Source organism: Eptesicus fuscus, chromosome 8, assembly GCF_027574615.1.
Source record: "Eptesicus fuscus isolate TK198812 chromosome 8, DD_ASM_mEF_20220401, whole genome shotgun sequence".
In the NCBI taxonomy this organism is placed as follows: Eukaryota; Metazoa; Chordata; class Mammalia; order Chiroptera; family Vespertilionidae; genus Eptesicus; species Eptesicus fuscus.
The window spans coordinates 12,791,127-12,804,496 of record NC_072480.1 but is presented as its reverse complement, the minus strand read 5'-3'; the positions used below and the strand labels follow the sequence as shown (position 1 = coordinate 12,804,496).

The window sequence follows — 13,370 nt, the reverse complement described above, 5'->3', positions numbered from 1 at the left end:
AATAACCTTTTTCTAATTAACCTCTGTGATCGGCTGATTTTGCTATGCTGGATTTTCTTAAAATAAAGGTCATTTATTTATTTATTATTCCTTAGTAAATGAGCAGAAAAATTGGGGGATCTATTGACATGTCAATTTCCAGTTGTCATTTGAAAAATACTAGAATTATTACACCCACTTATTTAAAAGGTGATCTCAGCATAATTCTTCACTAACGTCTTAAAGACCAAAATTGTATCAGGAATTGACAGATGCTATGATTTATTCTGCTACATGTGTAATCCTAGCAAGGAAATCTGCTCAAGTTTTAGAAAGCATCTATTTTCTAAGGAAATCTAATTTCTTCCTAAGGTGGGATCAATCCCACAGTCCTTTGTAGACAATGACCCTCAACTAGAAAAGTGCATCTCAAGGGTAGTCTGGGCTGTCGGTCAGTGGGACAGACACCCTGACGTGGGTGACCCTTCAGAGTTCTCTCCACGCACCACTGAGGCAGGCAACAGGAGGGGCTCACACAGAGCTGGCAAGAGCCGATCACAGGGCTCTGGCCACCCTGGAGGCCTCCACTGTTAAACCCTCCCGCCCCGCCCCCCTCCCCCCCCCCCCCCCCCCCCCCCGAAAAGGAACCCACAGCAGAGCCAGCCCCTCGAAGTTCTCACTGAAGACAGTGCTGGCCTGGCCCCACCACGCTCCTCGCGCAGACAGGGCCAGCCAAAAGCAGATGTTTTTATGAACAAAGAGAAACTTTATTCTAATATAGCACGGAAAGTTTTTAAGTAGGAATTGTTCTTATCTGACAAAAAAATTCTGACACTTTGAACATCTAAAAGGTTATTTCTGTACAATTATAAAAATATTTTTGTGTCTATATAAACATGATGTTTATGATCCTAAAAGCTTTTTGGGGAATCAATATAATTAGAGTCTTTAGAAAATGATTAGCCTAGTTAGGAAATAAGAAACACTCCCCAAACACAGCCAAAAAAAATAAAGACAGTTGGGGACACATGGCAGGAAGGGGCTGAGAGGAAAAGGAAGATTGAGAATAATAAAACCACAAAACCCTGCACTTGGATTTCAGAGGATAAAACCCAGCAAAAACTAAATTATGTGTAAAAATAAAAATGAACCATCCATGGGAGGGTGAGATGATCTTATGATCAAATTTCATTACAAGACGATACAATGAAGACATCATCTGGAAAATTTGTTCTTCCAGGAACAAGGGTCTTTTCTTGTTTATTCTTATCAAACAAAATATTCAAGGTGAAGCAGAAATAAAAGATTTCAGAGCCAGCAGACATGCATTCAGACCCCTGTTCCAGCATGTGTGCTGGCTGTGTGACCCTGAGCAGGTACTTAACCTCTCTGAGCCTATTCCCCTGCCTGTGAAAGGTGGACAATAATATCTACTTTGGTGGTTTGTTGGGAGGATTAGAGGTTAACCTATAAAAAGTGCTTACATTGCCTTGGAAAATAACTGACTCTCAATAAATAAAATTATTTTGTGTGTGTGACAAGGGATTCACCTTAGAATTTAGAATAGGCTTTGCTCTGCTTATTCTAAGATTATGATTCTACTAGTCTATTCCCATGTGATCTGTCAGTCAACAGTAACTCCAAAGTCGAGAACTAGCCACAGTCCTGCCCCTCCAGGGTCAGGCAATCACGAAGAGCCCCGAAAGTTACGAAGGACGTTTCCTTTAGGAAGTTGTGGCCACCCCTTTCCTAAAGCACCACCACCTCGGCATGCAGTAGAGGCTCCTGGAGAAGAGCTGTGATGCCCTCTCGTTTGGGAATCTTCGTTTCCTCAGAGCTGCACAAACCAACATGAATTCTACATTTTTCATCAGGAAGTAACAGTCACACAGCAGACCATGTAACCGAAGCTCTGGGAGCCACGAGGGAGGTTCCTGCCTGCACATGCCTCCCCCCCACAGGTCTTCAAGGACCACACGTCTCCCCGGGGCCCAAGCTCCTGGACCCCACAGGAAGCTGGACTTCTCAAGTCTCAGGCTCTGAGACCCTCACTCCATCTGGGCAACAACGGTCAAGACTCCATGGAGAAGTGGCTCATAAGCAAGAACGGACTGGCGAGCTCTCTGGCTGGGCGTGTGAGCGAGCAGACTCGGGCGGCAGCGCACATGGGCACATGCCCTTCGAGAAGCACCCGAGAGCAGCAGCAGGGACCAGGAGGATGCCAGTCCTGCCCTGAAAGGCGAGGGTGCCACCGCCAGTGACAAGGACACAAAAAGAAGAGGCGGTACCAGCAGAAACTAAAGAAAGCACCTGAGGTAAACTGTGGTCTTAGATACACGATGCTCGCGGGCGTTGTAAGAAAGAGGACAACACCGAGGTTTTTCATGAGTTCGAGGTTTTTCACGAGTTCTAGGGAAAGGCTCAGCTGTTTTTGGTCCTGGTAAGATTTTCTTCGTATCACATACAGTCATCCCAAATGCTCAATAAAGCCGAGGTCTGTGGGGGGTGGCCGTCCTCCCGATTCTAGAGTCGGCAAGGTTTCCGACAAGCCCACGCCAGTAGCCTGGATAAGGCTGCACCCTGTGCTGTGGATCCAGGCAGGGTGGTTCTGCCCAGGAGCCACGTCTGGACAATGCCACCCGCTGCAGGGAGGCATGATCTGAATGTCCGGGGCGTGGAAGTGGCTGCGGTGCTGCACCTGGGGCCAGAGCGGCTGGTCAGCCAGGAGATGGGCCAGGGGTCCGCACCAGCTGGAGCTTTCAGATGAACTGCTCCTCGTCCCTGTCATTCAGGAGCAGAGACCACTTGTCCCCACTGTCATCAGCGGAGGCGCTGTGCCGAGACAGCTTGTCGGACTTCAGAGAGGACAGAGACACCTGGCTGATGTAGCTGACTTGGTCCCAGGGGGTGGCCCTGGGGGAGTCCCGGCGCCGGGCATCCATGCCAACGTGCACGCTGACTTGGGACGCGGTGAGGGGCTTCATGCGGCCCTGGGCCTGGGCCTCGTACTTCTCCAGGTCGGGCTTCTTATAGCTGCAAAGGAAGATCCCGAGAGCATTTGAACCTTCTGGACACAGGCTTCTGAAAGCCTCTCATCCAAGTCTTTCAGTAACACGCACAATCAAACCGCTAGGGTTCAGGTAAACTTCACCCAATTTAGAAACTTTGTATCCAAATGCTTGGCATGTAGGCTGTCATTAACTTCTTGTTAAATGAAAACATAAGTAAATAAACATCTATTTTGAAAAAGGAGAAATGTTAACACACAGGCATCCTGTGTCTACGTACAGTCATGGGCCACATAATGATGTTTGGTCAACAATGGACCGCATATATGACAGAGGTCCCGTAAGGTTATAATGGAGCCGAAAACTTCCTATCACTGGAGATGTCAGAGCCATTGTGACACTCATTACTCATGTGTTTGTGGCGACGCTGGCATAAACAAAGCCACTGCGCTGCCAGCCCGGTAAAAGTACAGCACATACAATTATGTACAGAACATAACACTTGATGATGATGAACGATTATGTTAGTGGTTTGTATACTTACTATACTATATTTTTTATTATTTTGAATGTATTCTTTCTACTTATTAAAAATCAGTCTGTGTAAAACACTATGCCATACTACACTGGCGGCAACCTCATACATCTCCTGTCCACTGCATCTCTGGATTCCATCATTTTCTCTTGTGACTGAATTATCCTCGTGTTGTTTTGTACTGTAACATGCTGTGCAGGCTTGTAACCTAGGAGCAATAGGTAATACCATAAAGCCTAGGTATGTCATCGGCTATACCTAATCTAGGTTAGTGCAAGTGCACGCTATGATGTTCCTTCGCAAAAGGATGAAATTGCCTAACGACACTCTTCCCAGACTGAATCCCTGGGGTTAAGCAGCACAGGACTGTACTTACATAAGCAGCCCTTGAGCAAAATAACTAGGATAGCCCAGCACATGATGACGGTTAAGTGGTAGATTACTTGATCGTGGTGCCAATAAATCATTAGACACTCAGGCTGTCCCTTAGGTCTTTGCCTTAGGTGAGTGAGTCAGGAATCTGAGCATAGCACACACCCACTGCTGGCCCAGGAGGCGCACCAGCCAGCCGAAATCGGCCTTGCGCATGCAGTGCGAAGGGGCCTGGCAAGCATCACCTCGCCTGCAGCGCATGCTCCTGCCCTGTGGGGACTCACCACTTGAGCTGCAGCGACGAGAAAACCACAGACACAGAGGAGGCTGCCATGGCTGCCGAGCCCATCCATGGCTGCAGCACGATGCCAAAGGGCATGAAGACACCTGCGTGGGTTGGGGGGAGAGACAACACTCACCGAGCAGCCCGGAGAGAGCAAGGAGAGGGCCCACCACGCAGTGCTCAGCAGAGCTTGGAAGCCCGCTGCCAGTGAGCACATGCCTGCAGGTCTCTGAAGCAGGCTATCTCAGAGCTGGGCAGTGGGGGCGCTGTTGAGGGGACTGGGGTCTCCCGCCGCCCTGCCTTTCCCATCACCAGTTTCAGGGGAAACTCCAGGAGGACAGTGAATCTCAGGAACCAGAGGGGTAGCAGCAGGCCAGGGGAGCCAGCTGTCCTGAGCACCGCGGGGTCTGTGTGAGCACTCAGAGGGCGCGCTGCTGGTGACCACAGACCTGTCTGCGTGGGTTGTCTTCCCTCAGGGCTCAAAACACCTTTTTAAAGGGCAATGTGAGCCAGGACCCAGGACAGAGCCAGGAGACTCAGTCCGCGTCTGGGCAAAGGTCTGAGGCCGAGGCAGAAGCACAGGAGTGAATCAGCGCCTGGCCCGGCTCTGGAGGCAGAGGCACAGCTGCCGGGCCAGGCCGGGCCCACCCAGTGCGCTCAGGCAGACACGCCAATCATGTGAGTCACCTTTAACCACCCAGGCACAACCGGGGACTTGAAGTGGGAAAGTTGTGTTGACAAACTTTAGGTCTCAGCCCACATAGAAGAAGCCTTTCCTTGCAGAAGAGCTTTTTCCTCCTGGGTAACTCAGTACTGAACGGGGAAGAGAGGAGTTTAAGGCAGAAAAATCCATCTTTCTGTGAGACAGAGTAAATCTCGGGCAGGATGCATTTTTGAGTTAAGGCTCTAAAACACCAATCACGGTGCCTAGCATGTAGCAGGGGCCCCATCACTATTAATAATGCTAGTTTTACGGACCGTATGTGTAACAAATGGTTCAGAAAAACGGCCAGAGTAAATAAATAGTCAAGCATCTTGGCAGCTTTTCAGAGAGAACCAGAGTGAATGAAGGTTGGGGTTCTCTCTGCAGTTTCTCATTTACTTTTAGAGAGTTAGCAAGCAGAGAACATAATAAAACCAACACTTTCTAAGATGCTTCTGGCCAGCCAGCCAGCAAGGCGGGCTGCGCACTAAGTCCGGCAGGAACCAGGCAGAGCTGGAGGCAAAGGTCACAAGCAGGGTGAGCCCGTTACCTGCTGCGACGGGAATGCCAACCAGGTTATAGATCAACGCCAGCACCAGGTTGAGCCGTATCCTCCTGACAGTCCTCTTGGAGAGGTGAATGGCAGCGACCACATCGAGCAAGTCATTCTGAGGTAGAGGAGCATTTGGTGATCAGGAGCTGTGCCCACAGCCCTCCCCCGTCCCCCCCCCCCCCCACTGCCTGGACAACGGGGAGGAGACACAGCGCGCTCACTCTGATGAGAACCACGTCAGCCGCCTCAATGGCGACATCTGTGCCTGTCCCGATGGCGATGCCGACGTCGGCCTGGGCCAAGGCCGGGGAGTCATTAATCCCGTCTCCCACCATGGCCACTGTCTTCCCTTCCTTCTGGAGCTCCTGGACCTTGGCCACCTTGTGAGAAGGCAGCACCTCTGCAAAGACTTTGTTGATGCCAACCTAAAAGGAAAGGAAAACAGCAGTAAAAGAATAAATATGTGACAATACCCGGTGTTGGCAAAGGATAGGAATAGTAGCAGAAACCCAGGGCATCCTGCCCAACCCCCACCCAGCCTTCAGGTCGTCAATGTCGTCAGCCACCAAGCCCCACAGTTCCAGATCACGTGGCAAATTTACTCCCTGACCCTATCCCAAGGCCAGGCACTGGTTGGGGGCCCTCACTGGTCTCCCGGCCCACATCGCGGCCTCCCCACTCTCTTCTCCATATGCTGTCCCAGTGTCCTCCCAGAACAAAGTATTTGGTCATTTTCCTTTCCTGCGTCAAGTCCTCCAGTGGGCCCTGTTCCCTCAGGACAACATCTAACTTCCGTGGTCTGCCTCCTGAGGTCCCTAGCCGGTCCCCCAGATCTCTGCCCATTTCCAGCTCCCTGCACCATTCCGCTCCCTGGGCTCTCCAACTCCCGGCTACTCTGTACCCCGGACGGCGCTCATGCTGCCTGTTCTGCCCCGGAAGGTCAGCCTGCTTTCCCTCCTCCGGCCCCTCTTCTTCACCAGACCGCTCCTGACTCAAGCTTCTTCCCCCTGGAAAGGCATCCCCAGCCCCTGCCAGGCTGGAGGGTAAGCTGGCGGCACCCACACGCCCCATGCACTCTTCTCTGGAAACACCAAGGACTCAATTTATAGTTGGTCACTGGTCCACCCTCCTCACAGGACTGGGAGCTCCTTGAGGGCAGGGACCCTCTTCACTCCCCTCTGTAGCCTGCTGTCGCATGGGCGGTGTTTAGCAAGTGCTTGCTGAATGAATGAACACGTTTTAACCAGGAAAGGGAGTAACTCAACAAGTCCATAATTAGCAAAATGCCCAGTAAAGAGAGGTACTGTTGCTTCCCTCATAAGGTGCAATTCATTTTCAAAAGCATGCCACTGTACACACATTTTTAGGAGGAGGGGTATACATGCTTTTCAGGAATTTGCACTGGAGCCATCCCCGGGTGGTGGGCCAGGCAAGCATGCAGCAGCACTGTCTGCACGGCCCAAACTCAGGACCCAGGGCTGCAGGGGAACTGCCCGGGGTCAGTCACTTATCTGGTGCAACCAGTGGGAAGAGTTGAGCTGGCAAAACATTCCCTCAACATAAAGACTGCAAAGTTGTTTATGTCCGCCCTCAAGCCATGGGGTTTTGTTTTGTTGTTGTTGTTCACTGCAAAGACTGGGAAATGGAGAATGATGGAGTTGCTTTTCCAGGGCTGCAGCCAGTCCTGCATGAATCACGGCTCCCAGGCCCCAGGGCGGGACCTTTGCTGCTACAGCATGGTGGGGTGGTGGTGGGGGGGGGATGGGATGGGGGGGTGGGGTGGTGGTGGGGGGGGGATGGTGGTGTGGGGGGGGGGGGTGGTGGTGGTGGTGGTGGTGGGGTGGGGATGGTGAGGGGGGGTGCTGCATGACTGACAAGTACCCATCCAGGGGGAAGCAGAAGCAAAGCTGAGTGCGGGATGCACTGGTGCTTAGTTTTCCCCTCAAACTGCTTCTGTGAGCTTAGCATCACTTTCATGTGAGAAAGGGAAGAGGGCCCGGCCCAGACCTGGGTGGCGATGGCCCTGGCTGTCTTGCGGTTGTCCCCCGTGATCAGCACCACGTCCACGCCCATGCTCTTCAGTGTGTGCACAGCCAGGGCGGCCTCCTGCTTGACGGCGTCCGCGATGGCGATCATCCCACAGAGCAGCCCTGAGGGAACACCACGGTGAGTGCGCGGGAGAGGGCCCGGCGGCCCCAGGAGCACAGCCGGTTTCAGTTTCCATAATGTCATGTTACCAGCAAGAAGCAAAACACCCAATTATAGAACATAATATGGTTTGATTCTGTTTTTTTAAAATTTACATACGACAGATGCATACACAGTCTGGAAGGACTATCAAAATGTCAACAGTGGCTCTCTGAGGGGTAGGCTAATGAGCAATTCCATTTTCTTCTTTATAGCTCTCAGAATTTTCCAAATTTTCTGCATGGCACATCCACTTGCAGAGTATCTAGCTCATAACTCAATATACCTTAGCTATTAAAACATGACAAATACAGAAAATACTACTTAGGAAATGATGATTGTCCAAACAGCAAGAAAATCAATACTTCCTTTTTTTTCCTTGTGATAAAAGCCACTTGAATAGAACTATTTTTTTTTTTTTTTTTGAGTGAACCTTTTAGATACTGAAGCAAGGAAGGCTTTCGAGGCCTGAGGTGTGGCAGGAGCAGAGTGAGGGTGAGTGATGTATAAGGGGCATGACTCCTTCAGTTGAGCCAATTCTGCTCTGTCGAGTGGAGGGGACTGTGGATTTACAAGGACTTAGGAGGTGGCCTCATGATGGGAGAAGGAAAACAAAAAAGAGAATAGGAAAGAGGACATAAATTAATTCTTATTTGCATATAGTTTTACTTCTGTTAGCAGAAACTAACATTAACAAAGTAAGATTCTAATCTATCTGAGATGTAAAGCCCAAGATATAACTGGGTCCTCAGATACACTCCATCTGGAGAAGTGGAGGCAAGCTGCAGGGACCTCATCTTTCAGGGCATGCTAGGGTTAAACCTCTTGGAAAGTGAACTGCTTTGTCTGCCGTGATGAGGAGGAGGACTCCAAGCTGCCAGCTTGGACTGCAGCAAACAGTGATGGTGAAGACAGGATTCCAAGCGCAAGGAGGCAGGTGCCAGGGCAGAGCTGGCCCTGGGGGTGGGGAGGGGGGGTGCTGCATGACTGAGGGAGAGCGAGCTGAAAAGGGCCTCGGGACTGGGGATGCCCTGAAAAGACATCAGCGCAGTCTGTTACTAGAGGAAACTAAAATTGGTAAAGGGAGATTGGTTTCTTTACAAATAGGCAGGATCTCTTTTTGCCTGGCATCACCAAAAGCTTCATGTCTGAGTGGGCAGGGGAAGGCAGAGCGGAGGGATACCATCAATAGCCACCAAGACCGCCGTGTGGCCCTTCATCTCGTGGTCTGTCATAGCGTCGCTGACGTCGCTGGAAATGGCTAAGCCGTTGCGCCTCATCCATTCTCGGTTTCCAATTAGCACAGAGAACGTCTGGGGACCTACATCTGTTCAAAAGAGTTGGTGGTTATTCCCACACAGTGTAATTCCATTGTGAGAAATTACTACAAACTAGGGAACCCTTTTAAAAGGCAAAATAGCCATTTGCCCATTCTGAGAAATTATCACCTAGTAAGTGCCTCTCAGAACACCATCCTTGAAGGACCAGGGGAAAAAGTATAATTAATGTGCAGAACATGTGGGTCTGAATTAAAATGGGGCATTAAAAGGTCCATTTTCTACGTGTGAAAATGTTACAAGCGTATGGAACATTACGTGGTGTCCCTATCTGCCTTCAGAGGATCTGCTGCTGCTTTTTCAGGGAGTTATTTCTCCAGCATCAAATCCAAGTGGTGCCTAGCGACATCATGCTTGGTACAGATGACCCACGGTGAACCCGCAAGTAGTCCGTCTACTTCTGTGAAATGTTTTAAAGCTACACCTCCTAAAAGGCCAGCGAGTCTTTCCCCTGTCACCTTCCACGTGTGCCAGTAACTTAGGCGTCGCTGCACGAAGCAGTCCCTGGACACTAAATGGAAGGTCATCCAGGGCTTTAAGTTGCTAGAAGGTGGCAGATGGCTTCCAACAGTGAAATCTAAATCAAGACCTAATTACCAACATACTTAAGAGAAAGCATCAGACACTTTTTTTGGGGGGGAGGGGGGGTAGTATGTTTTCACACTCTTATGCTGATGGCTACTAAGCTATCCTTAGATATCCTAAGAAAGGCCATTATTCAAAAGCAGCTCTCACTTCACACAGTGTCCCTTCTTAGTGTGGGCAGACCATCCCCATCAGCTTTCCCTGACTGCTGCCAGCTCTGTAAACAGAAAACTTCCCATCAGAGTTCTACTAAGCGGGAGGTTTCCTGTTTCGGAAGAACAAAGCAGAATTCCCAGCTGTCCACTTGGTAGCTCACAAGCAGCCAAGCTAACTTGGGATAAGAAAGTGGAGACTCAAAATCATGAGCATTACTCTATAGATTTATGTAATAGATTACTTCTGTCTGCCATTGGCATCAAGATTCAGAGGAATCAAGTTCAAGAGGAACTTCAGGCTTTCCTGAGGAGGGAGGCGTGCGGTGCACCTGCCATGAGCCACAGCAGGGGGACCGGGTGGCGCGGTGCTCTCTGAGTTTGGCATGCTGCCACCTGACCCAGCCGGACCCAACCGCTGACAGGCCGAGCACCAGAGACAAAGGCCAGGGATACCTGTTGCTGTGGGGACACTGCCAACCCCACTCGGGTGAGGGGCCTGTTTGCTCGGGGGCTCGCTGTGAGCCAGGGTGCCTTCCACGCTGCTGACTTTACAGCCAATTCCACAGCCTGGCACGGCCTGGAAGTCCATGCAGTATCCCAAGGCCTCCGTTCCAAGTTCCTGTGGAGGAAGGGAGCAGGAAGAAGAACCAGGAAACAGAGAGGGGGCAGGGCAGGGATGGGGGTGAGAATAGGAGAGAGAGCACCCCAACCATGAATTAAGAGGGAAAGGAGGGATGGGAAGTAGAATTGCCGGAAAAGGTAAAGAGATAAACTATTGACTCAGCAGTTCCTTTTCTCTGCCACAGACATTATAATTATTAAATTGAACAAAATTAAATAGCCTAAACTCTCTCCTTAGGTGGATGCCTCATGATATTGGACATGTTGCAGACTAGGAGAAAGGCTATTCACATCAAACTTCTCAAATTAAGGATGGGGAGTTGTAAAGGTGCCAAAGAGAGGAAATATATTATTTTTACGTCACAAGTAATTTCATTAAAATAATGGAATAGGCAAGTGGTAACAAAGCTGTTTTGAGGCTATTAAGAGAGAACTGTCCATTTACAGACGCTGTGGAGGAGGGTGATGCGGCAGGAGAAGGAAGTGGGGCACTGTTTTTATTTGGGTTAACAAAACAGCGAAGGAAGTATGGCTGAGGGTGAGCAGAATTCTTCCTGAAACATCAGAAAGGTGAGAGGTGAAATGGCCTGCCTGACCCTACCTGAAAGACAGAAACACCAAATGAGGTTTCTGGAAGGTTCCCTGTCCAGGAAGAGTTGTCAACTTTTTCAAGGCATCCATGTAATCCTCTACATTTACTGATAACTGTATCTGCCCACACCGTTTACATTTTTTCTGAGCAGTATTCTGACACATTCTGCTGCTTCGATATTCATATTGAAAATAGAGAAAGTGAAATAGGACCTTCCGTCTGAAAAGATCAAAAGATGAATGCTTGCCCAGTAACTGTGCCAAGAACCCACTGGGCGTTCCACTCACTTCTGCTGGCTCCTCTCCATTTCAGATGTTCCCAACTGCGTGGATTTCTACCCCCTCACCCCAAGACCCCATTCATTTTTGTATCCCTTTGCACTAAGTAAAGGACTGAATTTACACACCATCTGTCTTCCTCACCCAACCAGCAAGCAGCTCCGAGAGGCAGCGTTCCCATCTTAATAGTTGTCCTGAGCCCAGGTGCTCAGTAAATGATCCACAAATGACTGTTAACACTGGGCTGCTTTTGCACTGATCTGGAAATGTGACAAGGGACCAGCTACTGCGAGCCACATCTCCACTGGCCTGCTAAGTGGTTTTCCAGATCACACAAGCCAAGGCCTCCTCGAAGGCAGCTGACTGAGGTGCCATGGCAGCTGAGAGGAAAAGCCTGTTGGGAGGAAGGAGCTTGGAGGTGAGAGAGGAGGCTGTGGGAGGAGCGGGAGGAGGCGCAATGCCCAGGTCTTCGTACCTCTTTACAGTATTTGGTGATAGCCACACCCAAGGGGTGCTCACTGCTGGCCTCTGCAGTCCCCACCACAGCAAGAACCTTCCTGAGGGGCAGCGTGGCCACATCCACAAGCAAGAGGACCCGCATGACTTTGGGGACCCCGTAGGTAATGGTGCCAGTTTTGTCAAACATCACAGTCTTTATCTGTCAAAACAATCACATCTCGGTTAGCACAAATACAGATGGAAGGGACTTCAAAATCCACACAATCTTGAGGCAGAACTTAACTCACACTCCCTCAAGAAGGTAACAACAGTCCTTCATCCTCCAGGACATAATCGTCTGCAATCAATCACAAGGTTCAACCACGCCCCCTGCAAAAACTCTGTTTCCCTCTATGCCCCCCCAAATCCTCATTGTGTTTTCATCTTAACCAGGTTGAGCCAGAAACTCTCACTCGGATGTAGCGAGAGACGGCACGCGGTCTCCTGGACAGTAACACTGGCAGATTTCTTGTGCAGGATCAGGAGCCAGGGATCTGGGAGGCGGCTATCTACTGCTATCTGCTGAGTCAATCATGGTTTTCTCTGGCCTGTGTAAGTGCAAAAGCCTACTAACACTAAAGCTCTTGCACTCCAAGTTCCATGAACAGTGCTCTCCTCGGGCCATAACAACAGGTAACCAGCAGAGCCAGTTTTTAGACCTGCCCACTTAGCCAATGGCAGCTTTACACAGTCCCCGTGGGTGGGCTCAGCCAGTCAGTAACAGCCACACCGGTACCTGCTTTCCTATGGCCCAAGTCCATCAATCCCTGGACTCAGACTTCCCCAAGCCCCATATTAGGTCTGCTTGCTGTGTTCAGACTGTGTCCCACAAGCATGGTTCTCCCTTCATTAGCAAATAATAGATTCAGCTTTTTGTTTCTGCTCCTGAGTGCTGGCCCCTTCAACACCAACAGCTGGTCTTCCTCCAATAATTCTTGCCTCCTGTTAGTCCATCCTTCACTTTGTAACCAGATCTTCCCAACAAGTAACCCAGTCACATCACAAAGGCACGTCAAACCCCTCCACAGCTCCCTGTTGTTCTTTGTGTTAATTTCCAAATCCTTTAATAAATCTCCAAGACGCTTCAAGGTCCCTCTCTCCCTCACCTTTTCCCTCAACAGCCTGATCTACCGATTTCTCTTTCTCTCAATGATTTTCTTTCAGTTCCTCATTTATTATTCAGCAAATAACTATTGAGTGTTTTCAATGTGCCAGGCACTGGGCAAGACACTGGGGATACAATGATGGGAACAGTTCACAGTCTTCGGTCTTAGAGTCTATGATACAGCACCCCCTACCCAGCCCCGTATCCCCCAGGTGCTTTCCATGTGTTCTCCCCACTGCCAGAACATGCTTCCCAACCTCCGTTTTCTGGCTCACTCTCACTCAACTGTTAGGTCTCAGATACACCACCCCTCATGGCCAGTCCAACACACACAAGTCTACGCTAGGCCGGCTGCTGAGCTGATCTCACAGCATTGCACCCCATCTCATAGAATTTGTTCTTTACCTACTCCATACTTGTCTTTCCCCATCCATGATAGCCAAAGACCATGACTAGGGCCAGCCATAAGACCCACACATAGAACATGCTCAACAAGTACTGACTACATTTATGAAAGGTTAAGGATTGGTATGTTTGGCCAAAGGACGATTCTTTATACACTGTTGCCCATTATTCCAC

General features: G+C 49.9%; 1 protein-coding gene across 2 annotated transcripts in view; it reads right to left on the bottom strand.

Annotated features, from left to right (window-relative positions):
• Nucleotides 1-2,217: 2,217 nt before the first annotated feature.
• The window catches only part of ATP7B (ATPase copper transporting beta), a 48,156-nt gene continuing 37,003 nt past the window's right edge, over nt 2,218-13,370 (bottom strand). For both annotated transcript variants that reach the window (XM_054719779.1, XM_054719780.1), the window contains exons 14-21: nt 11,664-11,846; nt 10,151-10,316; nt 8,804-8,947; nt 7,441-7,583; nt 5,655-5,858; nt 5,431-5,548; nt 4,179-4,281; nt 2,218-3,012 (exon numbers count right to left, since the gene is read on the bottom strand). In XM_054719779.1, the coding sequence (XP_054575754.1) occupies nt 2,739-3,012; nt 4,179-4,281; nt 5,431-5,548; nt 5,655-5,858; nt 7,441-7,583; nt 8,804-8,947; nt 10,151-10,316; nt 11,664-11,846 (1,335 nt within the window). In that variant the 3' untranslated portion in view covers nt 2,218-2,738. The remainder of the gene's footprint in view (nt 3,013-4,178; nt 4,282-5,430; nt 5,549-5,654; nt 5,859-7,440; nt 7,584-8,803; nt 8,948-10,150; nt 10,317-11,663; nt 11,847-13,370) is intronic.